The sequence below is a fragment of the Muntiacus reevesi genome, chromosome 10 (genome assembly GCF_963930625.1).
Source record: "Muntiacus reevesi chromosome 10, mMunRee1.1, whole genome shotgun sequence".
NCBI lineage: Eukaryota > Metazoa > Chordata > Mammalia > Artiodactyla > Cervidae > Muntiacus > Muntiacus reevesi.
The window spans coordinates 20,970,652-20,997,955 of record NC_089258.1 but is presented as its reverse complement, the minus strand read 5'-3'; the positions used below and the strand labels follow the sequence as shown (position 1 = coordinate 20,997,955).

Genomic DNA, 27,304 nt, shown 5'->3' with positions numbered 1-27,304 from the left:
CACCAGGCTGCTCTATCCATGGCATTTTCCAGGCAAGAATACTGGAGTGGGTTCTCATGCCCTCCTCCAGGGGATCCTCCCAACCGAGGGATCAAATCCAAGTCTCTTCGGTCTACCTGCACTGGCAGGCGGGTTCTTTACCACTAGTGCCACCTGGGAAGTCCACATGTTAAAACATATTTGCTCAAATTATATTCATGTCTGGGATCATGTGGTTTTCAAAAGTATACAGACATAAATGATTGTATCTTTTAATTTTATTCCCATAATCCTAGATTTGATTTGATAGTTTGAGCGCAGAGATGGAGAATTTTCTTTTAATTACTTAGTACCTGACATTTTATTTTTCTCTAAATTTTTATCATGGAAAAATTTCAAGCTCTTAGAGAAGGGGAGCACATAACACAAGTCTCCCCACCCACCCTGGAGATCCAATTACTGCCAACATTTTGTTATATCAGCTTTACCTGTACATACTGTGGTGGCTCAGATGGGAAAGCATCTGCCTGCAATGCAGGAGACCTAGGTTTGATCCCTGGGTTGGGAAGATCCCCTGGAGAAGGAAATGGCAACCCACTCCAGTATTTCTGCCTGGAAAATTTCAAGGAAGGAGGAGCCTGGTAGGCTACAGTCCATGGGGTTGCAAAGAGTCGGACACGACTGAGCGTCTTCCCTTCACTTCACTGTTTTTGCTGAATCATTTAAAATCAAGTTTCAGGTATCAAGACCCTTCAATAATTAGGCAGGCATCTCCTAAAAATAAAGTCATTCTAGCAAGCAGTGTGCTATTATTACACCTAACAATGTGAGCCATAATTCTACAATATCATTCAATACATCATCATGTTGAAACTTCCTCCAAGCTGTTTCACACTGGTTAGTTGACTTAGGAGTGGATCAGGATCCATGTTTGTTATGCATATTGCTCCTTTTTAGATGATTTTGTACTAGAACATTCCCACTCTTTTTCTGACACTGACATTTTTCAAGAGACCAGAAAAATTGATACAGAATGCGCTGGTCTCTGCACCTATCTGATCTTTTCTCCCTGGAATCATTTACTTTGCTGTTCAAACCCTTCTTATAAACCAGAAAGGCTGCAGGCTTGAATTTTGATTTAACTTAAGTGTTTTTACCAAGAACACAGCATTGGTGATGCTGTGCGCTGGATTCTGCATCCTATAACATCAGGTTGATTCAGCATGAGAGACACTAAGTTTGATCCCTCCTGAAGGCGCTGACAGCCAGATGTGTCGACTGAAAATGGAGAATGTTCTTCCTTTTCCAGTTATCTCTGTGCTTCACCAATTCTCCACACCTTCATAGGGCCCTGCATAAAATCGCCTTCTCTAACTTAATTATTTCATTGACCACTGCACACTGGGAACTCCCTAACTATCCCACTGTTGTTGTGTAGTCACTAAGTTGTGTCCAACTCCTTTGCCACCCCATGGACCATAGCCCGCCAGGCTCCTCTGTCCATGGGATTTCCCAGGCAAGAATATCAAAGTGGGTTGCCATTTCCTTCTCCAGGGGATCTTCCCGACGCTGTGGCAAAACCCACATCTTCTGCACTGCAGGTAGATTCTATATCACTGAGCCACCCAGGAAGCCCAGTTCTTCCATTACTTCTGCATTTATGAAACATCATTCCTCTGGAAACAGCTGTCCGTGCAAAGGGGAAGACTTTCATCCCACAGTCTCCTAGGGAGAACTGGTTCTCTCCAGAAAGTCATGAGAGAATGTGGTCTCTTAAGAGTTGTGTGGGGGTACAGAGGGCCCCCCTCAGTCAAGGTCTATTGTCTGAGCTTTAAGGGAAGGAGGAGCAAGCAGGGTTGGGCACTGGGCCAGTGAGAGGATCATGTATGGATAGGGCTGCTCAGGATGGGAAATCTTTGCGGAAAAGGAGTTTCAGATATGCCTATATGTCAAATCCGCTCATCTCCCTTGGACACCTGCAGTTGAATCCTACAAGTTTTCAGGCTTCTGGAGTCCAGGTCCTGACGCTGGTTTTGGAGGCATCACTAGGCCTCAAGGTTGCCCTTGGTGATGTCAAGATTTCAGACATTGTCCAATGAATGAAGACATGGACACCAATCAAAACAAAACTCGTAGTGCATTTTTCACAACACGAAGCAACTAATTGAACAGACTTGTTGATGAACCAACTGATTGTTTTGGTCAGCTGTAGGCACCATGGCCAGTACTCTGTCTTTTTAGCCTGGTCATGGTGATTGGCTGAAAATGCATGATCTCTCCTCTCTTTTTCCTGACTTGCTGTTGTAGAAGTAGAAAGATGAAAGCACACTTGGTTCCCCTTGTAATTTGGAGCAGAAATGGATTCTCAGAGCTTGCACAGGATACTCTGAGCCAGTTTGGAAGGCAACCAGAGGGAACTCAGAGTAAATTATGTGGGAACAAGGAGCGGGCAGCACCAGCCCTCCACTGAGCCCAAAGGCCAACAGCGATCCGCAAACCCATACCAACACCCCTTTTTCTCCAGGGCTGGGGTTTCTCAACAGGGACCAACTCAAAAGGCAGGCAGAAGTGCTGGAAACTTGCTCAGTCCCACCTCTAATGGGTATTTGCTCCCAGCTCAAGGGGAAGGATGCTTAGGGCTCCTCCTCTAGAAGCAAGAGAGCAAATCACAGACAGGTAACTGAGCAACTCCCCAACTCGCTGGGACCCCTGTGGTCCCAGTCCCCACCTCGCAGGAATGCACAGTCTTGCTATGATAGCAGACCTTCTGGTTCCTTCTTCCTGCCCCTCTCCTTTTCCTCCTAACCCTTCCCCCGCCCCCGCCCCCAACTGCCCACCTCTCTCTTTCTCCCTCCCCCTAGAAGCTTGGAGGGTTGGTTCTGTGATCACTTACTCATGACCTTCACTTTCCCTCTCCAATAGAGTTGGCCGTCCCCTCCCTGGGGATTCTTCTTTAGGAAGCTTTCGCATAGACTGTCTCATGCATACACACAGGAGGGGCGAATCGCTGAGATCTGCCCCCGCAGGCCCACGAGCTCTTGTGCCCGGGGTGGATCCGGGGATTCAGAGCGTGTGTACCCTCCGGGGAACAGCCCCGGCGCTGGAGGCTCAGAGCAGAAGGGAGGTGGTAGACGCGGGGTTCAAATAAAAATGTGGCCGGATGTCTCCCCTCAAGTTGGCGGTCAGTCAATTTCGACCAAAAACGATCGTGATCGCGACAAAGATGATGATGATGAAACTAACAGCAATAATCGGCCAGACCCTCGCCCTCAAGGCACCCGGTCCACGCCTAGTCCCCGATCCGGGTTGGACCTTCCCCGCTGGGTGCTGGGCAGGGGTCTGCAGCCTTGAGGTCCCTGGAGGGGCGGAGGATCTGAAGGGCAGTTCTGGGACAGAGGCGGAGGGGCGAGCCAAACTCAGGGGGACTGTCGAGGGAGGCGGGGGCGACAGGAGAATGTCCGGGGCCCGCCAGAGGCTAGACTGCGGGGGCAGACACGAAAGGCGGGGACACTCCTGGGGTGGCAGTAGGGGAGAAGGATAAAGGGCTTGGGGGGCGAGGGCGGGAGCCGGGAGAGAAAGTGGGGTGCAGGGGCTGGGGGGAGGGGAGGAGGGATGGGGATATAGGGGCTCAACGCTGAGGGAAGAAGTACAAAGGTGGTGGGGACCGAGGAGTGAGGAGGTGAGGGCGGAGGGCGGGGAGACGGCGGCGGGGCCGAGGACGGTGTGGGCGTGGGAAGCGGGAAGGTGGGGACTTAAGGGGCCGGGGAGGGGGGAAGATGCGGGTGGGAGCGCCGCAGGGAGCCGGGGAGATGCGGCGGGCCGGGAGATGGGGCGGGGCGCCGGGAGGTGGGGGAGGAGGTCCGGGTAGGAGGGCTCTTGCGGGGGCGGGAGTAAGGGGCTGGGAAGCGGGGAGGTGAGGGCGGGACGGCCGGGCGGGGAGGCGGGGCGCGGGCCCGGCCCCCGGGGTTAGCTGGAAAAGTTTGCGCCCGGGCCGGCGGGGGCAGAGGCTGAGGAAGCCGGTCTGGGAGACACGCGACAGGAACCCGGCGCCCAGCGCGGTGGCCGCAGGAAGCCGAGCGAGACTCAGCGACCCGAGCGGTGCCCCCAGCCCCGAGCGCCAAGTCCATCCCGGCGCCCCGGCAGCGGGAGGGGAGGAAGGGGTGCCAAGATGCCGGGGGTCCGAGCGCCCTTCTCGGATGGAGGTGAGCCGGCGGGACCTAAGGCCCGGGGCCCCCGGGCTGGGTGGGGGCAGCCGGGTCCGCTTTTCTCACGGATTTCCAGCCCGTCTTCCAGGCCATCCAGCCCATCGCGACGTGGGCCCGGGCGGGCGAGCACGCCACATCAGGATCGCCCACTCCCACCAGCTCATCCATTCTGGTGACTGAACCCGGGGAGGGGAAGCGGGGACGGTTCCTTTTTAAACTACAGTTAGAGCATTTAAACGCCGAATGAAAGAGAAGCGATTCTTCACAGAGACGCGCCATGGGTCATTTTCCTGGGATAATTCCGTTTATACCGCGTAGAATGCGGACCTGGGGGCTCTGGAAGTATGTGCTCTTGTTCTCTTGGGAACATCGTTCTGTTTTATTTTCTTCCCCACAAAGTTCCAGGTTTCCTTCTATTTCTCAAACAAGGCCGTCGGGGCTGTCGGAACCCGGCGTGGGGCGGGGTTGGGGGAGCGGGAAGAGGAGTCTGGAAGACAAAAGTTCCTGTGATGCGGTAATGAGGTTCCCAGGGAAGATCAGTAAGTTATACTCATAACTAAGATAAATCCGGGAAAGCGACAGGACTGGTCCTTCTTCGACCCGATGGGAGGAAAGTGCTAACTTTGCCAGTTTTAACCCCCTGCCCCCACCATAGTCGCCAAATTGTTCTTCTTCTCCTTACTTTCTCTCTTCCTGACGTTGGACACTGCAAAGGACATATTTCTCTGTGGTGTATTTATATTTAGATGTAAGAGAGGGACTTCATGTTGGATTTTTAAAGGGAACATGCTTTACTTTGAAGATGAAGAGCCTGAATCAAGTCTGGCTCTTCCAGAGCTCTGGGTACTTCCAGAATTAGGCATCTTTTTAAAGTCTGGAGTTAAAAGTTGCAGACATTGTACAGAATCCTGATAGTAAAGTGTTAGTCGCTCAGTCCTGTCTGATTCTTCACAACCCCATGGGCTGTAGCCCACCAGGCTTCTCTGTCCTTAGAATCCTCCAGGCAAAACTACTGGAGTGGGTAGCCATCCCCTTCTCCGGGGTCCAAACCCCCATTGCAGGCAGATTCTTTTCCATCTGAGCCATCAGGGAAGCCCCAAAGAATTATGTATTCATGATTTATCTCTACAACATTCCTTTCTTCATTGATGAAAATCTTACAGACAGGGTTAAGAAAAACTTAATTCCTAGAAAGTACAAGGGCAGGATTATGATCTGTGGGTATATGACTAATGAAGATGGTCAAGCTTGTTGCTGGTGTAGGCGGTGGTTCTGGGGTGTGTGTGTGTGTGGTACTCAAAGAGTTGTGGACTCACTGATGCAGAGCCCGGTGCCAGTTTGAATACTTTTGTTACCATAGGTGAACCACACATTGGGTTTTCTCAGTCAGCAAACTTTCACTTTGGGCCTGCTAGTCCAGCCGCTCTAGTCTCCTAACACCAGGGATCCGAAACACAAAATCAGCCCTTAAGATACAGATGCAATGATTCCTCAACCAGTATTCATCTCTGAAAATGCTGCTTTCCTCTTTATATTTGTGAATTCCATTAAATGCATGACTCTCCTAATTTTCTACCATATGTGGATAGTGAAGCTACCATTTCCTATAGAAGGCCTACCTACTTTGTATAGGTAGGTACAAATTGACCTAATGACTTTATGTCTCAAAATTTAGGGACTGATTTTCCTTTACCTGGAAATTATGACACTAATTTGATTCCACGGTATCTCTTTGACCCCCTAAAAATGTTTCAAGACCTACTATGTATGCATATATTTTTGTTACAAAGACATGGGAATTTGAGCATAAAATAATCTTGAAACATTTGTTGTTGCCCAACTGGAGAAACCCTTTTCTCTGCTAGGACTTGGGACTGTGACTCTGGGCTGATCTAGCTGGCGTGGCAGCCTTGGGCAATCTACTATGTTGGCCAGTTAGCCAAGACTGAGCGGCCCCGGGCTATACAAGGCTTTCTGTTTCCTCCCTCACATTTGGTTTCATGGTTCCTTTCTTATCAGTTTTGGAGCCATTTGGTATTATTCCCTTGCCATATGTTTTCTGTAAAATTGGTTAATTACCTTAAGAACATTGAAATATACACATTACCATATGGAAAATGAAATAACCAGTGAAGATTTGCTGTTTGAAGCAGGGAACTCAAATCAGCTGTTCTGTGACAACCTAGAGGGGTGGAATGGGGTGGGAGGTGGGAGGGAGCTTCAAGAGGAAGGGAACATTTGTACACCTCCGGCTGATTCGTGTTGATGTGTGGCAGAAACCAGCGCAATACTATAAAGCAATTATCCTCCAATTGAAAAATAGATAAATGAAAAAGAGAGATTCCATGAACTTTTGGAGATGATATGCTAGACTTAGTGGAATCCTGTCTACTTTTAGTTAATCATACTTTTTAAGTTACTGTTACAGTTACTAGGCATAAAGTTTCTTTTGTCTTATTTTTATTCTGTTTTTAAGGAATCACAGCAGCATCTGTGAGAGGCCAGGGAATAAGCCAGTCAGGGAAATCAGTGATAAGGTTGTTCAGAGGAGGGTGTGGAGCCCATCGGGAGGTTCTAACCTCTGGTTGGAACCGTGAGCTGGAGTGAGAATCCTGAGTCATTTGACTAGGCTCTTTGGCCTTGAAGATGCTGCTCCATTTCCTTGGGGTCAGAGTTTTCCATATATTTCAGTCAAGCCCCCAGATTCAGCATTCCAGCATTTTGCTAGCATAGTAGTTCGTTTCCAAGAATGCTGGTGACACCCGTGTCGCTAGATAGGTGAGGAACACATGGAAAGGTGACAGCATCTGGAAGAGCTTATCCCTAATGTGGTGCCCTGGAATCCGATGCCATGGGCATCCAGCCCAGCGCAACCTCTTCCAAGCGGTGCCACAGGCTCGGTTTCCTCCTGTGTCCATTTGGAAGCAGATGCTGTGGTGGGCTCAGACGTGGTACCTGCCAGATGCAGTGCGCAGAGCACGTGCCGTGTCACCAAGTAAGAGTGCCGCCGTGGGAAGGGATGAAAGGAGCCCCACAGCCACCACTTCCTGGGCAGAACACCTCTCATTTTCATATGCCTGGAGGAACTCATTTCCACCCACTTTGATTCGTGCTGTGACAGTCTTGGTAGGTATTCAGTCCTATACCCTCCCTTAGAACAAGCAGAGAAGAGAAAGTTTGAGAAAAAAAAGCAAGACCTCTTGCATCAAAAGCATTTGCCCTCAGATTGATGAGCCTGGATGCCCAGGAGAACATGCAGAGAGGCAGATGTTCGAGCTGGACTTGGTTACGGGCACAACCTGCATACTGAGGCTCCCTGGACTGCCGTCAGATCTGTGTTGGCATCTGAGCCTTGTTTGCTCAGAGAATAACCTTTGGAGAAGCTACAGAAAAGCAGGAAACCTGACCAGGGACAAACTCACTTCCGCAATCTGGAGAAGAAAGGGGAAGATGTGGAACCCTGATGTGGTTCATCTATAATAGCCTTTCTCACCAGGAGCTCCTCTAATGGGTCCAGAGCAACATTCAGGCATGCAAGGCTGAGTATGTGACACCTCTTGTCATGAACCATCTCTGAAAGCAGAGTGAGGTCACCTAAGAAACCCCTGAGTGAAGGGAAATACTCATTAGCAAAGGAATTTTGTTGGGGCCATGAAACGGCCAACTCATTATTTCCTTTCTAAATTCTTTTAAGTGGGGGAAAAAAAACCAAAAAATCTTGCTTTCCAAGAAATTTTACTTGTAGACAAATGCTTTGTGTTTTAATTCAGTTTGTGGGATGAACTGGGAGAATATAGCGCTTTAAAAATATAACGCCTTGCATCTTACCGGGAGAAATCAATGTCTCAGTATCTTATTGTGCTTTTTTTTTTTTTTTTTTTTTTTTTGGCCATTACAAAGAGAAAGAGACAGACCCCATACTGGTGAAACATTTCCCTTTGTTTTTTTTCCCCCTTTTCCTTCTTTTTATAGTTTGTTTATTTTTCAAAGTGACATGAGTAGAGAAAGTGACTCTCCAGCATGGAAAACACATCTGGAATCCATCAGGCCCTCCCTGGCCCCCTCCCCCTCCCCCCCACGAATGGAGGGAGAGGGATGGGGTGACACGCCTATGAACCACCTTCTAGAAGGCATCATATTCCTTCTCTGCAGAAAGAAAAGCCTTGGTGTTGGAATGCCTTGAGGTAGACTCAAAGACCCCACCCGAATGAGGATGGAGTGAAAACTCTTAGGTAGAAGATCTCTGTTGAATAGATGGAAGGGAAGCCCAGGAGTGGGCAGTATACTACCTTTACCTTCACAGTGAGATGCAGGCAGTCAAATCCTCACTCAGAGTGGGTGAGGGGAGAAGTCTGTGGGGGTCTGGATGACCTGAGCACATTTTGGGAGGGAGAGCTCTTCTTATGGATATAAGTAAGGCCTGCTCCCAGGCACAGCTCTGTCGGAATCTGGGTTTGTTGGAAGACCTCTGCACGTGAGCAGGAGCACCCACGTGTCTTCTATAACTGGCCAGGTTTTCTGAATGTGTACATGACTAGCTGGCGCCCAGCCACACTTTTCAGCATCAGGCTGTAGTTTTCAGTATTCAGGTGGAAATTAAGCAGTAATCCAGTTGTTACAATGGAAAGGCAGATACGGGTCTGGTCACTACCAGCCCCAGACACTTATCTTTTAAAACAAAATGTGAGCATTTGTAACGTGTAACTGTCACCCTCTATGGGGACTTCTCCAGCTACCCACAAAGACAGTTCTCAGGACCACTGGCTGAGACCCGTAAGCCTCTGTGGGGACCCTCCATCAAAACCCAGCCTAGACATCAGCAGTAGGAAGTCCATGGTACCCCTCGGCACACAGGCACATGCTCACCGTGGGGGACATCCTCAATTTGTCCTAGCAGTGCTGCTGAGGACAACAGCACAGGGAAACCACTCCACATCCACAACCCAGAATGTATCCGTCCACACAGCGGGAGCAATGGGAAGGAGTTACCCGCATCTCTCCGCATGACTCACATTGAGCAGGAAGCTCAAAGGAACATCACATTGAGAAGAAGATGCCAGGCACAGCTTCATGACTCCATTTATGTGAGGGTCAGGCACAGGCTAAATTACTGTAAGGGATAAGAAGTCCAGAGAGTGGTACCATTCTGGTGGTTAGTGACTAGTAGAGGCCATGAGGGATAGGAAAAGTTGGGTCTCCCAGGAGCCCTGGTGCCCACAAATGCCCAGCACTCCTGCAGTGGCTGGGAGCAGCAGGATGGGTGAGTCACAGAGGGCCGATGCCCACCTCTCCATGAGCAGAGCCAGCTGACTCTCAAGGATTCGGGGACCAGAGAGAGGGCAGAGCGTTCTCCCCGCAGACTCAGGGGCTGTGTTCCGTCCCTCCGGATGGAGGCAGGAACTCGCCCGTAAGACGGTTTTGACCACGCATAGTGGCATTCAGATCTGTCCAAAATCAATCTGATCTTTGGTCCGGTACAAAACTCTCACATGGGATCAGCTTTTTAATGTTGATAACCCAAAGAAAATATGCTTTTGGATTCCAAAGAGAGATGGGTATCTTCCAGTTACGCACAGTGTGGAGACTGGTATTTTATAACAAAAGAAGTTCTGAGAAAATATGCTCCTTGAGTGATACATATTTAAGGGAAATTGTAAATCGAGCATTAATGGGAAAATGTGTTCACCCTCAGGATTCATGGTTTTGATGGGTTTCTGGCACATCTTAAACTATTGTCATTTTGGTTATTTTCTTGCTGGGTATTAGTTTTTATTGTTTCCTTTCGTACCTTCTACTCAAGTTTATCAAAACTCTACATATGGAAGGGGAAAAAAATGAATGCGAGTCTGTGGAGCCTGCGGTGTACTTCCTCTGCCCTTTGTTCCCAAGAGAAGTCCACATCCAGCAATTTTAAAGGGACTCGCAGCCCTGCTCTCTGTACTGTATAGCCCAGTGGGAGGGGCAGAGACTGTCTAGAGGGGGCCATGAGGTATTTAAGGCCATCACAGGGAAACTAAGGCACAGGAGAGAAACTTCGGACATACCTTGTTTTCAAAAGGCTTTCAGATGCAGTTTCCTGGAGCTGTTTCGCCCCAGTGTGAGTGGGAATTACGGTACAATTCACATTGCTCTCCTTTTATGTAATGTTTGTATATTTTCATCACTCAGGCTGTTCTGGTGCTAAGTCACCATCATAACTCCTCGTGTTATGCTCACCAGTATCAGGTCCTGGGATAGAGGGCCGGCCACCTGGACATGGCAGCCAGTGGCCTGGAGTGGCGGGGTCAGGGGCGGGGGTGGGGAGAGGGGGTGTTGGAGGGCCAGCTACATGACCCCACTGCCATCAGAGAAAATCCGCCCCTCTCAGGATGCCACGGCTCTGTGACTCTCATTGGGGCAGCACGTGTGTTCCTCTTCCCTTCCTTTGGGTCATGCCTCTTCTGTGAACAAGGACATTCGTGGTGCCACGACAGGGCATCCATGCCGGAATGCCAAGCGCTCTCTCCAGGTTGTGCTCCGGGGTGGGAGGTGGTGGAAAGATAACCAGGCAACTAGGTTCTCCTGCGCCTGGTCTCCTATGACAGCCAGGAAGGGTCAGCAAAGTGGGAGCACAGAGACTGCATTCGGTGCCCACAGATGAGAGCACTTAGATGAGCAGTAATGAAGGGCACACGCGTTTACTGGGCACCATTAATGTACGTGGTTCTGAGAGGAGAGATGGAGGGGGTGAAATAAGGGGCTCCAGGAAAGTGCTCTGAGAGTGTCAGCCGCTGCTCCTATCTCTATCCTTAAAAATCAGTTTGTTTTAAAAAGGGGTGTGCTGGGGCAGGATGATTCCAGAAAATGCTATAGAGCTGGTAGAAGTTGATCTGGAGCCTTAAGGATGGGCACAATTTAAATAAAAATGGAAAAGAGGTAAGCTATTGGGGGATAGTGGCCTATTAGCTGACCCCCCACCACCAGTGCTTCTGTCTTTGGGAGACCAGGCCCCTTATCACAGACCAAGCAGGGGGGACTAGGGCTGGGTGGGGAGCCTGCCTCCTTCATGAGGCCTCACAGTGCCCCTGGGTGAGGGGAGGCAGCCCCAGGGTCGGGTGCTGCCTCCAAGGCTCATCAGCGATGTGGGAGATCTTGGCAGGCCCCAAGATTTGGTGGTAAAGCTGACTCCCAGCCCTCCGTGACCTCAAACTGCACTGAGACACCAGGGGCTCATGTGGTTTCCACAATAAGCCACACACAAAACCTCCAGGACATTAGAAGACATCTCTGCAAAGAAGCAGTGGGGCCGTCTTTGCCCCATGTCAGAAAACCAGGCTCCCCCAAATTAAGGGAGTGAAGGTTTGACAACATCCTCAGGGCCCTGGAGCCAGCGCCCGAGTGACAGGAAGGCATCCATCTGGAAGGCCGATGGTCAGGGAGCTCTGTCCGGAGACACCTCTGCTTCTCACTCACAGAGCAGCTACCCAGGCTGAGCCCAGGGTCCTCCTGCCCTCCTCTGGAATGAGCTCAGCAGTGGTACCAGGCTTTCAGATTCCACTGCACCCCAAAATGCACAGCCCCATTTCTATGGAGAGTGGTCCATGTGCCACCAAGCCAAACTGAGGGCTGTGACTTAAACTTATAAAAGTTAAAAAAAAATTCACCAGATCCACACAGTAGGCTGATGTAAACTGATCTTGTTTGAGTTTAGTTATATATTTAAATATTCAAATAATTTTAATTTAGAATCAGTGCATTTAGCAAAAACCGTTTCTACCTTGGTAGTTGGGTCTGCTCTGCCTTGGACATCACAAGAAGCCTTTGGTAAAGCCACATGTGGGTGGGGGGTGCGTAGAGGTCCAGAGAGGGAAGGGCCATCGGAAGCCTGGCTCTTGGGCTCTCTGCTCCGCTGTCACTGGTGCTCCAGATTGATTGTTTCTTTCCATTCACACACACCGATTTAGTTTTGGCAGTTTCGACAGTTGTATCTAAACTCTGAATTTTAAGCCAAACTCAAAAATCCACTTGTTTGTCCTTGATCTTCTTCCTTTAGTCTCCGTAGCGGTTGATTCTACTCTTACAGGTTTATATTCTTTCTCCCCCTGGCTCCACGATTAGCTGCTCCCTCAGGGAGTGGCCCTGTGGGCCCTGCGTGGGCTGTGCTGGACCAGATGGTTTGTCTCTGAGCTCTCTGTGGGGCAGACCTGGGGGCCATCTAGATTTGATTTCTGGTCTTGGCCCTGGTCCCAGGGATTCCAGGGAAGTGTGACTACTTCCTACAACATTGTTTCAAAACCCACCAAGGAGGTGTCACGAATCAGTGGGCCTTATTCTGAATTCCATCCTATTTTTTGGACCTGACATAATCTCTGTTTCTCAGTAACTGGGAATGAGGCTTTACCAGCTCCTGTGCAGGAGATGGGGCTCCCCAGGTGGTGCTAGTGGTAAAGAATCCACTCACCCGTGCAGGAGACACTAGAGATGTGGGTTTGATTCCTGGGTTGGGAGGATTCCCTGGAGGAGGGCAACCCACTCCAGTATTCTTGCCTGGAGAATCCCATGGACAGAGGGGCCTGGCAGGCTACAGTCCATAGGCTATAGTCCGCACAGAGTTGGACATGACTGAAGCAACTTAGCATGCATGCATGCACAGTAGATGAGTATGAACTGGTTAGCGTGCCTAAGTGCCTTGAGATCTCCAGGTGGAAGTGTTCTTTGGGTTTAAATCCCTGTGTTTGGATTACATGATTGAATGATGACAGTGCTCAATCACAGGATTTCCCTCCTTGGCGACTGCAGACAACAGAATTGCTTCTTCTGGTCTCCATAGTCACATAGGAAGTTGGCCTGGGTTAAAGGCCTTCTTTGGGCCCTTATGAACCAGCCATCCAAATGCTTCAGCATTTTTAGAGCCTTTCTCCAACTCTGTTGCTGCTGCTGTTTTTAGGTGCTGTTACTTTATCACTGGGCTCTCTCTCCTTTTATCTTTTCCTAGGAGCCTATTCTCAACACCCTAGCCGGTGTCTGGCCTGGATCCCTGTTGCAGCCTAAGCGCAAAGCTTTGTTTTCCCTGGAAATGGACGTTCTCAGCGCGCCCTCTGGTGGATTCAGGAGCTAACTGATTGTGAGTTCCAAGTGATGGCGATGATTCTTACGCCAGGCCCCAGACCTTACCCCTCCAACGAGACCCTGCGCGAACATTACAGCTACGTGGGCAAGCTGGAGGAGAGGCTGAAGGGCGCTTCCGAGGGCGGCACGCTCACCACCGCGCTGTTCTTGATCATCTGCAGCTTCATTGTCTTGGAGAACCTGATGGTCTTAATTGCCATCTGGAAAAACAATAAATTCCACAACCGCATGTACTTTTTCATTGGTAACCTGGCCCTCTGTGACCTGCTGGCCGGCATAGCCTACAAGGTCAACATTCTGATGTCGGGCAAGAGGACGCTGAGCCTCTCCCTGACGGTCTGGTTCCTACGGGAAGGCAGCATGTTTGTGGCCCTTGGGGCGTCCACCTGTAGCCTGCTGGCCATTGCTATTGAGAGACACTTGACCATGATCAAAATGAGGCCGTACGATGCCAACAAGAAGCACCGTGTCTTTCTTCTGATCGGAATGTGCTGGCTCATCGCCTTCTCGCTGGGCGCCTTACCCATCCTGGGCTGGAACTGCCTGCACAACCTCCCCGACTGCTCCACCATCCTGCCCCTCTACTCTAAGAAGTACATCGCATTCTGCATCAGCATCTTCATGGCCATCCTGGTGACCATCGTGATCCTGTATGCACGCATCTACTTCCTGGTGAAGTCCAGCAGCCGCAGGGTGGCCAGCCCGCACAACTCAGAGCGGTCCATGGCCCTGCTGCGGACCGTGGTGATCGTGGTGAGCGTGTTCATCGCCTGCTGGTCCCCACTCTTCATCCTCTTCCTCGTGGACGTGGCCTGCAAAGTGAAGGAATGCGCTGTCCTATTCAAGGCCCAGTGGTTCATCATGCTGGCCGTGCTCAACTCCGCCATGAACCCCGTCATCTACACGCTGGCCAGCAAGGAGATGCGGCGGGCCTTCTTCCGACTTGTCTGCACCTGCCTGGTCAGGGGCCGGGGCGCCCACTCCTCACCCATCCAGCCCGCTCTCGACCCAAGCAGAAGCAAATCCAGCGGCAGCAACAACAGCAGCCCCTCCCCCAAAAGCAAGGAAAACCTCCCCCAAACGACTGCCTCGCCCTGCATCACCGACAGAAACAAAACCCTGCAGAACGGAGTCATCTACAAGTGAGGGTGTGGGCCTCAAGGAACCTGGGGTCCTTGCATCGCCACAGGAACAGCGGCAACCAACCCTGCAGCCACGTTCTTCTGGATTGCATGCCTCACCCATGGGGGTATTTCCAGAGCTGGGACTCGAGAAAGCTGTTCTGCCAACAGCTGGCCTGGCTGGTGTGGATGTCTCTTAAGGAGGGCATCCAAGGATTTGCTGGTGCATTTCATTGCAGACATCGTGCCTTGTCCATTTAGGCTCTAGGGTCTTCCAAATGTACCAAGCTGCTGATGTCATCAGCCGCCTTCCCCTGAATCCTCCCTCCCCCCGGCCTCTGTCTGGAGAGGGAAGGTGTTGGACCACACACACTGTTCAGTGTGTTTCCCAGGAACATCATCATCCCAGGATGATGTTCGGTGACTGTACACTACATTGACTGTGCACAGATGGATGCTGTATAGTCATCGTTCCTGTGTTACAGAGCACTTGCATTTCAGATGTCTGCCCCTGGCACATGTGTAAGCTGAGGTACATGGTGTCCTTATGTAACAGGGAGTACAAGTTCTGGCTGAACCACCAAGTATGAGGATGTGACCGGGAACTAGTTGGACAGGCCAGTCGCAGTCTCTTCAGACTGACACAAAGTGTCAAGTTAAGCAGGTCTTGAAAGCGCAGCCCCTCTAAAACAGCTCGTCCGAGGCTGGTCTCAGATGTGAGCATCTGACCTCCAACTGTCCTGAGATGCCCTTGACAGCGTCTGGAGGATCCAGGAGGGAGTGAGTGAGTTTTGTGGACGTACGTCCCCCAAGGGGACCCCTGCTTGTCTTCCGTCATTTCTCCCTGAGGAGTCTTAAGCTCATCCAAAAGTCAAATTAGCCAAATTACCCAACTGTTTGGGGTTTCTGCAAATCCTAGAAAAGCCAGCCAAGGTATTACAGGAGCCTGTGCCCCACACCAATCAAGAAAAGAATCCAAGAGGGAGAAGCAGTGGACAGACCCCTGGCCCATTTCACCTTTCCAACGTAATGGGGAGTTTCTGTTGAATTTGAAGATGCTTACAGGACAGTACTGTGATCCTGTGTTGAGTTTGAGTCTGTATTAGAAAAGTACCAAGTTAGTTAACCCCCCTGTGCTCTTACAGCTGAGCAACTGGGGCCGTCCTCATGGATTCCTGAAAGCTGACCCTGACCATGACCATTAGAGCAGTTTAATTGTGATCTGGCAGTTTGTGTTTCCTTCAAAGAGATGTAGCAATACTGTAATCTTTCATTTTAACACAGGTTGACCCTGTATCACTCTTTACCTTTAGAAGGAATTACTTAGAAGGCATTTTTGTACACAGTCATCCCCAGGGATTCTTCATGAAGTACAAATAGATGAAAAATATACAAATTTGCAGAACTGTCATAAGTATATAGTTGATGTACTGAGTCTTTTGTTTTTTAAAAGATGAAAAAGAACCTTCAAAAGGATTACCTTCAAAAGGTAAGCCTCACTTCAGAACCCCTGAAGTTTTTAGGTTCAGTAGGAATTTTGCTTTAGTAAAGACTAAAAAAGTAGTCTTAACACATGAATAACTTTTCAGAGAAAAAGTGACTCCTCTTTGTAATCTCATGCCAGTTCCTCTTAATTAAGGAACATTTTCGTGGGTCCTGGGTGACCATGTACCACCCAAAATCTTTCTTAATTTTTGTTGCTGATGGAGATAAATCCTGTTTGCAAGGACGTGCTCATCAGTGGCATTTTAATTGTTTTCATTACATCACTGAAAAGGAGCTTATTCTCTTGTCAAATAGCCTGAGAAAACCCAGAGCATTTATAGAAAAGTTAAGCATTAAGATCCTGGGTTAAGAAAATAACAACAAAATTGACTCAGAGAGCCAAAATATTGAGTATTGCATTTTGTCTTCAGTGGTGAAATGACTTAAGAACTTTATATATTAGTTCTGAGTTGCTTGGAGGCTCCAGCTCTCTGGCACTAAAAGTAATATAACACTGCACCATAACCTCAACTTTTTCTTGAGGTAGCATAACACTTTCAATCAATCTGAATGAAAAATACTCCAAAACAGTCATTGTGTCTGTTTGATATATGCAAAAAAGATAATAATAATCAAATTTAGTACCAAGTGTCGGAGAAAGAGATGGCAACCCACTCGCGTAATCCTGCCTAGGAAATCCCATGGACAGAAGAGCCTTGTGGGCTACAGTCCATGAAGTGGCAAAGAGCTTACACGACCGAGGGACCGAACAACAAAAAGTACCAACTGTACAATCCTAACTAGCTAGCTGATCATTTAGAAGTTGGGTGTGTCAAAGTCACCGAGAACCTGTGTGTTAGCGCTCATTCAGTTAGTAACCTTCATCGAACCCCATGTATGGTTGTTAAAAAAAATAAAATAAAATGAAAGCCTTTGTATAAACTGGTTGTCGGGAGTCCACGTGGGGAGCTGTGTACACTAAGGCCGCCCCTGGCGAGATGCAGAGTGACAGCAGGAACTCCCACCTGCTGCTAGTTGTCTCTCCAGGAGTTAAATCACTCTGAGAACTCTAGTAGCATTTTCCGTGTACTTCCCAATAGCAGAACTGGTGTTTTGGTGGAATAGCACCCAATACACCCAAGTTTCCTAAAATACCAGCTCTGCTCGTGGGAAGTGGCTCAGATGGTAAAGAATCCACCTGCAATGCGGGAAACCCAGGTTCAATCCCTGGGTCAGGAAGATTCCCTGGAGAAGAGAATGGCAACCCGCTCTAGGAGCCTTGCTGAAGAATTCCGTGAATGGGGAGCCTGGCGGGTTACAGTCCATGGGGTTGCAAAGAGTCAGATATGACTGAGCAGCTTGCAAGTTCACTTTCCACCAATTTTGGTAGGTCAATAGGGAAGGAGATCAACAGACTACCCTTTCAATAGGGAGAAAATTGTAAGAGTCCTGGCAGCCAAAGTACAGCCAAAAGAGATAGGACGGTGGGTTCTGCTCCATTTGGTGCAATGCAGGCAACAGGAGACTTGATAAACGAGCCCTTTCTCTAGCTTTTTCCATCACAGATGGTAAGTTTTCACCTCTCCACCCTGCATTCTTACATAGAAAGAAGCCAGTGTTTGGCATCACTAGTTGGTAGTGACATTCCTGAAGAAATCTGCCCCCCAAAGTGCCTGTGGGTGTATATTCATCATTTCTGTGTTACAGAGCACTTGGACTTGAAATGTCTGCCGTTGATACATGCACAAGCTGCAGTGTGTGGTACCATTATGTAACAAAGACCGCAACCTACTGCCACCTTTGATACTGCCCAAGGCCAAGTGGGCAGAAGTTTACCTCAATCCCATCAGGAATGCTTCTATCAAACTGCCATTTTCATCCCACACCTTTGGTGTCCCCAACAGCTGTGATTGTATTTTAAGAGGTCTCCTAGGGAATAGCTGAGAATATCTGCTTTCTATGGAAATGTTTCCAACTCCCCTCCTCTCCTTCATGAGGCAATACAAGATCCACCATCCAAATGAGAGACTTTTCACAATATTCTTTATTGCCCACAGACTCACATTGACAGTCAGTTAACATCAGACTATTTAGAGAACAGTTGTTTCTCTCCACCCTTGACCCATGGTTCTTCTACACTGGAAAAGAGCCTTTCACAGAAATGTATTATTAACGAGGTGTACATTATAGAAAACTTGTAGTTAAATTACCAAGTCCATGCTTTTAAATGTATCTACGAGTGCAAAACCTCCACACTCAAATGTTTTTAGTATCTAAGTCAAATATCAAAGGGTTTGCTACATAATCAGAAACGCACACACCACTATTCTGAAAATGAAGGCACATTTTCCAATAACCAGTGACAAGGAGTGAAGTCACGCCTAAGTGGGAGTGACAACCTCTGCTCCTGGGCCATGGTGGTGATGCACAGAAATGCCACGTGGCACCTCCAGCTGGCTGCCCTGGAAGCTCCGGGATGTGCCCGGCCTGGCGACAGAGCTCACAACAGGAAACCACATCATCTGCTGAAGGAGCGACGTGGAATCACTGAACGTGAGGAGGGAATTTAAGCCAATTCTCTTCACCCACTGTGTTGTCAAATCTCCCAGAGGTTGGCCAAATAATTTCAGTTTCATTACATTATCTTTCAAAGAACAGAGATTAGAAATGTTGAAGTTGATCCTGTGTTTCCACTCCTCAGAGATCTCCAACACCAATTCCTATCCAGTAGCAACATAGAAAGTGGTAAATTGGCAATAAACCAGAGATCTTCACAGGAATTCTTTTTTGTTTCACAAAAGTTAATGGAAAATAAACATGAAATTTTCAAATATTTACCAATAGGTATAATTTCCCATCCAAATGCTTTTTTAAAAGTAGTAAATATCTCATTATTACACGTTAGATGTACACGGGACGGAGTTCTCTCCTAATCCTTGGATTTAAGCATCAAATTTTAATTCTTATTTAGTTCTGGATACAAAGAAACATTCATGTCCTTAATTTTACAAGATTTACTCTGGAACAAGTTATATTCAAAAGTCAAAGGAACAGAGAACATTCCACTTGCAACCAACATATAATTGTTACAAAAAAACGTTTATTCAGTGTTCAAAAATGGATTTGTCTATTGATTTCTGCTTTAATCATCCCTTGATTCAGTGGTTAGAAACTTTGGTTGTGGTAAAAACATCCCAGATGAGTGTGAATTCATGACTTCAGTCACCCAGGGCCACAGCACATGTCCCCATGTGTGTGTATTTCTGCTTACAGCATTTCAAGGTGAAACAACAAAATAGAAACTGGAAATTGTATGGGATTTCATTTCTTGTGCCTTCTTCAATGAGAATGCCTCTTCCATACCTTAGCCCTCAGGAGGGAGCCCTATGTGTTTGGGCCTAAGGGGGTCATTATTCTGGCCATCTGTGGTCGTGAGAAGGAGGCAAGAACGAGGCAGGAGCACCCCAGGGATGCCTCCAACATCCCTCCCAACCCTGACCACTGTTCATGCATGAGGGTGTCTCTGCCTCCTCCTGGGCCATCCACACTGTGTCTGCCTGTTCTAACCTTCCCCATCCTGCCTGCAGCCCGTCTGCAAAGCCTTCAGACTCCCCAGACCTACCCAGGAGCCCCACCCTCCAGGGTCCTAGTGAAGTGGGCCTCCCATCAGGCTTGTCACGCCCCCATACTCTCTGTGTGTGTATTTTCTACCGAATTGTGACTGCAGACAGGCAGAACCTTCGCATGATCATAGAAGCGCAACACAGTGCTTGCCTCACGTGAACTAACATAAGACAAGGCCAAGAGGAGGCTGGTTAAAAAGTCAACAAGCAGTGTAGCTGCACAGGAAGGCAACGCTCAGCCCCTAGGCACACACTGGGCAGCCTCCTCGACACCCGCCCCTGCTTATCTTTACACACTGCTGGACGATCACAGGATGTAGGTCTGGACTGGCTGCCCCCTGCCTTTTTTCTTTTTCCTCCTCTGTTCTCCCAGCCTCTCCTTTCCTGTCTTCCCCCACTGGCTTCTCTTCCCTATGTCCCTTTGTCACTTCCCACAGTGGCCCCCACATGGCCGTCTTATCTTGTTCCTGCAGCATCCAAGACCATCCTCCCAAGACCAGCCTCCAGGACCATGTGCAGATGCCAGGACGTACCAGTCCCCAGACTCTCAACATGTGTGTAACTTTCTAGTTGTCCATGTTCATTAAAATACCAAAATCCAGGGAGGAGTCCCAAGGTACCAACCTGTATGTGCACACAGACAGAGATGTGTGTCCGTCATAATCAATGTAGGTATATGCATGTGTATATACGTATGTACAGACAGACGGGGACAAACATCTGTCGTAATTAGTAGGTATACGTATGTGTGTGTGTTTATATATATATAGATATATATAGATATATACACATATGCAGTTGATATTCACAAGTCCTGGTATAAAGTTGCAATTTTTCTGGCTGCTATAAAATATGCCAGTTTTAAAACTGTGCATTTGTTGCTTGCAAACTTATAAATATGTATAAACCCCATTATAAATAAATTGTGTCTGGCAGATGGCATTTTATCTGCCAGCAGTGATTGCATGGAGTTATAAATGCTTATTAATCCTCCACTTTTGAACTCACAGCTTGGACTCTGGGATCTATAACATGAAGTGGCATGAAAACCTCACCATACGTTAGAGGGGAAAAACAGTCAGTGAGACAGGTAAGGGCTAGCAATTCATACCTGATGATGGTTCCGAAGGTCAAGACTGCCTACCAGCATCAACTGCAATTTACTAAAAATGCAAATTCTCTGGCCCCATCCAGAACTGCAGAGTCAGAAACTCTGGGGATGGTCCCCGATGGCTCTGACACTTGCCTTTCACCCCAAGCCTGCTTATGAAGGGCTGTCTCTCCACCCAACTACTCCTCAGTTTGGTGTGTGAAGGACCAGCCAGGACACTGTGGCCAGAAGCAGCCTTCCACCAGTGCTGGGCTGTTTGGGTAAATGTCTGGCTCGATCCCTGCCCTGGTGGGGTAGCTCTTAGGTCTGTGCAGCCCTGCCTCTCTCAGTCCTCAGTGCAATTAGTTATCTACATCTTGGTGACTTGTTTGATCATGCCTTCCTCATCAGCTTCCTTCCCCAACCCTGAGTCTACATACACCCAGAGCCTTTCTCAGGGTCTGCTTCTATGGGACCCCAAACTAACCTGGGGCTTCCCAGGTGGCACGAGTGGTAAAGAACCTGCCTGCCAAAGAAGGACACATAAGAGAGGCAGGTTTGACACCTGGATCAGGAAGATCCCCTGGAGAAGGGCATGGCAACCCACTCTAATATTCATGCTATGGGCATAACTGAATCACTTTGCCATACATCTACAACTGACACATCATTGTTAATCAACTATGTTACTGTTTAGTTGCTAAGTCATGTCTGACTTTTTGTGACCCTATGAACTGTAGCCCACCAGGATCCTCTGTCCATGGGATTTCCCAGGCAAAAATATTGGGAAATCAACTATACTCCCATATAAAAAATGAAAATTTGGGGCTTCCCAGTTGGTGCTAGTGGTAAAGAACCTTCCTGCCACTGCAGGAGACATGGGTTCAATTCCTGGGTCAGGAAGATCCCCTGGAGAAAGAAATGGCAACCCACTCCAGTATTCTTGCCTGAAGAATCACAAGGACAGAGGGGCCCAGCTACAGTCCATAGGATCACAAAGAGGAGGACACACAAACTAAACAAAGGAATAGAAACACTTCCTTGACCATGTGAATGGCTCATGCTTTTAAGTATTTGGGGGGAAAAAAGAGCATAAAGATAAAGTCAAGGAGGGAAGTACCACTTGACATTTTCCATCAGGGGCTGAACTTTATGTAGAAGCCCTGAAGGACCCCAATAAGTTCTGCATTCTGTCCTAGATTCAGCCACTGACTATCACTAACTTCTAGAAAGTCAATCAGCTCTAATTTCCTCACTGAAAAATGGATCCTTCCATCTATGCTATCTGAAGGCGCTTCCTCGTTTGCTGTCCTCTGAGGAGCAGGGCCAGTTCCAGGTTTATGACATGTGCCAGTAAAGTCATTTTGCCATTTCTCTTTATTAAGACCAACTTAAAGTTTCGGTACAGAACCCGAGAGTATTTTTCTGAAACCCAAGGTCAAGATTTGTCTGTGTACTGCAGTTCCCAGGTGGCACGAGTGGTAAAGAACCCGCCTGCCAGTGCAGGAGACATAAGAGACGTGGGTTCAGCACCTGGGTTGGGAAGATCCCATGGAGGAGGGCATGGCAACCCACTCCAGTATTCTTGCCTGGAAAATCCCACGGACAGAGGAGCCAGGCAGGCTACATCCATGGGGTCGCAAAGAGTAGGACACGACTGAATGACTTACACACACCAAGGTCAAGATTTGTCTGTGTCCTATGGTTACCTATAGGTAATCTTTCCACAGTCTCCTTCCCATTTTCCACTAGGCTTCCACCATTCACGGGTGGTGCTAGTGGTAAAGAATCTGCCTGCCAATGCAGAAGACGTAAGAAATGCAAGTCCAATCCTTGGGTCAGGAAGATCCCCCAGAGGAGGGCATGGCAACCCATTCCAGTATTCTTGTCCATGGGATTCCATGGACAGAGGAACCTGGCAGGCTATATAGTCCATGGGGTCCCACAGAGTCAGACACGACCGAAGCTACTGAGCATGCATGCACACCACCATTCACAGAAAAGTATTTTTGGCGGCCGTCCATATGTCCTTGGACAGCAGTAGAGCAGAGATGTACACTTTGAGAGTGAAACACCCCAGAAAACAACAGTCCTTGGTGCTCACACACAATCATCAACCCCCACACCCTCTCAGGCTCAGAGGAACCCAGCAGCCGGCTCAAAGCCACGTGGCTCTGCATGCAGGAGCTGAGGCGGGCTGCGGGGGAGCCCGGGATCCTGTGACTGGCCTTCACGGGGTGAGCGATTCACGGAATTAAGGACCAGGACGTTCGTTTCCTTATGTAAGTATTACTTAGGTAATGCTTCAGTGCTATCGGAAAAGAGAACTCCACTACAGGAATGGGGCGCTTCAAGACACGGGGCTGGACATGGAGCCGGGGCTGACGCTGTGCTGGAACGCAAGGCTCTTTGTGGGGACGGGGCCTCACAAAGTGCCGCTCCATCCACTCTCCCTGCCTGAAACTAGGCCTCTTCCGTCACACATGGACCCCCCAGGGAATTCTCCCCCTGCTTCTACTGTGAGCCTCTCAGAGTATCCTTAATAGTCAGGCCTCAAAGCTGGCTGAAACCAGGGGCCAGCAGCCCCACAGGAAGCCCTGCAGACGCTCAACAGGTGGGAATCGCTAGAAGGCACCGCCAATTCCTACAAGATGATGGGGGAGGGAGGAGCCGTCTCCAGGGCCACTTAGCAAGAGGGGCCGTTTTAGGACTCGCCAGGCCCTCCCAGCAGACACAGGGGCCTGGGTAAAGTGGCAGGGGGTCCTAGGACAATCCGGGAGCCCAGGAAGCCCACACAGCGTGCAGTGAGCACGCCCTGGGAGTCAGAGGCCCTGGAGCGCATGGAGGAGTTAGACTCAGAAACGGAAACCGGAGCTCCCAGCGCAGCGGAGCTCAGGAAGAGCCTAGAGGAGCGGGAAACAGCTCGGTTGCCACTGACCGCGTGGACTTGAGCAAGCGGGCACCAGCTGAGCCTCAGTTTCGCCAGCCGTGTGTGAGGCTTCATGATACCCAGCACATGGCGCTTGAAGGAAGAGATGAGATGGTCTAGTGAGCTCCTACATGCTTTACAAACAGGAGACAGCAAAGACTAGAACATCACTGCCATTTGCTGTTTCTCAAATCTGCTCCAGTGGCTACAAGAGTGCCGGTTTGTCCCACTGCCCCATGGGAGGCAAGGTATAATCTGAACTTAAAAATACATATTTTAATTAACACTGAACTGATATTCGATACCCCCCATACTTTAAATTTTCTAAATTGATTCTCATGCAAAAAAAAAAAAAAAAAAAAAAACAACCATATATTGCTTATCACCACTGAGATAAACACTAACTTCAGAGCAGAGAGCTACTAAAACTGCAGATTAGCATTTCTTGCACACCGGAGAGAAAAAAAGACACAGATCAAGTGTTCGGGGGCTCTCAGGTGTTTGCTCTTGTTTCCTTCTCTGCTTTGCCCTAAACATGAAATATTTTGGCCTTACACAGCGGGGAGTGCAAGACTGTTGAAAGAAGTCGTTTGGTCCATGAATATGTGTGTACATTCACATACCTAGAAGGATCGTGCCTCCCCACAGAGGTCAGACCTTTATGGACATCTCCAGGATGCAGATATACATAAAGAATGCGGGGCAGTTCTCACAGCCACCCCAAATCTACATTGTCACAGGGGAGGAGCCCAACCCAGCTGCTCAGCCCATCTCCACTAAGCCCCTACTGCCTCTGGATAAGCTGGAACAGGTATCCCAACTGCACCTGAAAGCAAAACCAGTCCAGGAAGAAGCAGGGGTGGGGGGGTGGGGATTCTAGATTAGTGTCAGACTCCCCACAGAGTTCCCATTCATGGCAGAACATTCTAGAAGATTGAAACCACTGTCAGCTTGGATTCATGAGGTAAAATTCCACAGAATGCTAATACGAAGCTTTGGCCCTTCCCCAACCCATCCTCAACTGTCAGCTCTGCCCCATTCTCCCATCCTGGCCAAGCACACCCCCTCGAAGTAGAAATGGGGTTCACACACTGAGCATTAGAACTTTGTGGAATTAGCGCTCATCAGCGTTTTCAAAAATCTACTTTTTGCTCTTCATTCTGGAAGCATCAAATTTATTACTATTAAAGGCTAAGTGTGTGTGGAGGGTCTTTCTGTTGCACTGATGAAGGGGTGCTGCCCAAAAGGGGATTTCAACTGGACAAGAGCCAGTGTTGTGGCACCAGTGGGAAGGTGCCAGTGAATGAATGAATCTTTCTCTTTTAAAAGTCAACACCTGTTAAATCCCATGGAAATCTCAAGCCAGACATCTAGAAACATTGTCAATTTCCTAAAACAGAAGACCCAGTAGGAGATCAGAGCGTTTGATCCTGAAACTGGGACAAAGTGCTGTCTGGGGCAGGTACCTTCTTCACTGAGCACTTGGGAAACCTGTTGTGGAAACAAACCAGACACTAGACCCACCCATCTCTCCAGAAGCAGGACTTCAAACTGATTCCCAAAGCTCCTGAGCCTGGTCCCTAGGTTTAGGCAAACCTTAATCATCCACGACCGAAGGGACGTCTCTGAGCACACGTGTTTGCACCCATATTCTGCACAGGTCGAACACATGCTTCCTCCTCTACTGAACATAAAGGGGACAGGATTTCACTAGCAGGTACAGAGGCAGCCTGTTGGCTGAGAGGATGTACACATCCCCGGCTACCCAATATCCCTGCACACACCCTCATTTTGCCATTATACTGATGAAAACAAAGGAAGCATTTACCTGTCAAGATCTTGATCCGTGAGGCTTATTTTGTGCCCTATTTGGCAGTGAAGTGAAACCCCAAGAACCCCTGGGCAACCAGGGTCATGGGAGAAGCATGCCTGTGCTCAGCACTACCTGAAACAGCTGGAGTGACGTATGCTTTTAGCACAGCTCCCCCAACTCTGGTGCTGGAAACCCCATGAACATGGGTGTGGTGCAGGCAGCCTGGGAGGCGTCGCCCATGAGAAGCGACGGCCCTAAGGACCAGCACTTCACAGCGCTTTGCATGCAGAGCACAGGCAGCATCTTGTCTTACTCTGTTACATCCAAGTGTTTAGTACCGACCCTCCTGCTGCTTCTATTCCCTGTGTTGTGCTTAATAGGTAACACTTTCCCAGTGGAATTTCCCAGTGGAATGGGTCAGCTGAATTAACATTTTGCCTGGACAACTACAGTCAAACTTAGTTTTCATTAAAAACATACAGCACAGAACATTAGTCGTACATCTTTCTTAGTCTTAAAAAATATAAATATAGAGGGATAATTTGTACAGGATGTATAGGTATATACACCTTTAATATGCTAATGAGAATTCTGAACAAGTTTATGAAACTTGCATCTTAGGGAAGCCTTCCTCCTGGGGCTTCTGCACAAAGCTCTGAGCCAAAGGACAGCTGCCCACATTCCCGGGGCCCGATACCCATCTACTGGGAAGAACCAAGCCCTCCTGACCACAGGTGCGGTGTCAGACAGGGCAGCTGGCAGGTCACGGGTTCCTCTCCACTGGCTGCTGCAGGCAGAGCTCGCTCCCGGCGGAGACGATGGGCAGGCTGTTTTCCAGGTGGTGGTTGATGAGGTGGCTGATACTGTCAAAGATCCTGTCCTTTGTCCGGATCTGGGAGGGATGCACAAGGAAGGTTAGCACGACCCACAGTCAGAGGACAGAGAACATCCCTTCTCACCGGGAGTCGGAACTGGAAGGGCAGGCTCCTTAGGCACCCGGGATCACCCTTCCAGAGATGGTGTCTGCCAAGTCCCTGGGCACTGTCACCAGCCAGTCAATTCAGTTAGCTCATTTGTCCACCCCTCTGTGACTGAACCATGCCCTCCTCCACCTTTAGCAACCAGGGACTGGTGAGCTTGCTCACCTGGTGCCAGCCTCCTCTCTCCTGCTCCCCTCCTGCCCTCCTGGGACCCATAAACCTCTGTCCCACACCACCCAGCGGTGTCTACAGGCTCCAGAGCCCCTGCCACCTTTGGGGCTTTGGACAGTGGTCCCTGGCCGAGCCTGTGCTCCTTCCACCTGGAAACCTAACTCAACCTCCCGCTCAGCACTCTCAGGTTCCTTCCTTCTTCACCAACTCTCCCCAGGCCACCCACCAGCATCCTGCCTGCCTGCCAGGAAGGAGTCCATGGCTGTGAGGAGGGGCTTCAAATTTCTACTGGAGGGTGACCCTAGCTGCGATGGAGGGGCAGTGCTGCAATTCCTGGTCACTCAGTTCTGGAGCCAGGTGGGGTGCCTGTCCATGAACTCCTCCTGAACAGATGAGGGCCTGAGATGGGGTGAGGGTGCCGAGAGGAGCTCTGTCTCTTTGCTCTGCTCACTGGGCCTGTGCTCTGGTCCCTGGAGGCCACCAGTCCCCACCACCACCTGGAGTCAGTACACTTATAGTAGAGGCCACACTTGAAAGAGGCAGTGTGAGGTCTGGCCAGGAGCAGTCTCTCTTGCTTTGGATGCAGCCCTGGGGGCCTGCTAATTGGAGGGAGGGGAGATGGGGCAGGGAGCAGGCACCTCGCTACATCCACGGATGCTCCAAGCCTGTAGTTGGCCCTCGCAATGGATCTGGGATGCCTGGGTACTCCACTCTCTCTCTCCAGCCTCACTGCTCAGAATCTATCCCTCCCAGAGCAACCAGATCTCTCCCATTCCCACCTTAGGGACCTGAAGACACAT

The 27,304-nt window shown here is 49.2% G+C and overlaps 2 protein-coding genes across 2 annotated transcripts in view; one reads left to right on the top strand and one right to left on the bottom strand.

Moving 5' to 3' along the window:
* The first annotated feature begins 3,986 nt into the window (after positions 1-3,986).
* On the top strand, positions 3,987-20,393 carry S1PR3 (sphingosine-1-phosphate receptor 3). The gene is made up of 2 exons (XM_065947275.1): positions 3,987-4,181; positions 13,159-20,393. The coding sequence occupies exon 2, from the start codon at positions 13,302-13,304 to the stop codon at positions 14,436-14,438; it is 1,137 nt and encodes a 378-aa protein (XP_065803347.1). The 5' UTR covers positions 3,987-4,181; positions 13,159-13,301; the 3' UTR covers positions 14,439-20,393.
* Positions 20,394-26,116: 5,723 nt separating this feature from the next.
* SHC3 (SHC adaptor protein 3) overlaps positions 26,117-27,304 on the bottom strand; it is a 177,265-nt gene continuing 176,077 nt past the window's right edge. Inside the window, exon 12 of the mRNA XM_065947329.1 lies at positions 26,117-26,245. Within this exon, the coding sequence (XP_065803401.1) occupies positions 26,117-26,245 (129 nt within the window). The remainder of the gene's footprint in view (positions 26,246-27,304) is intronic.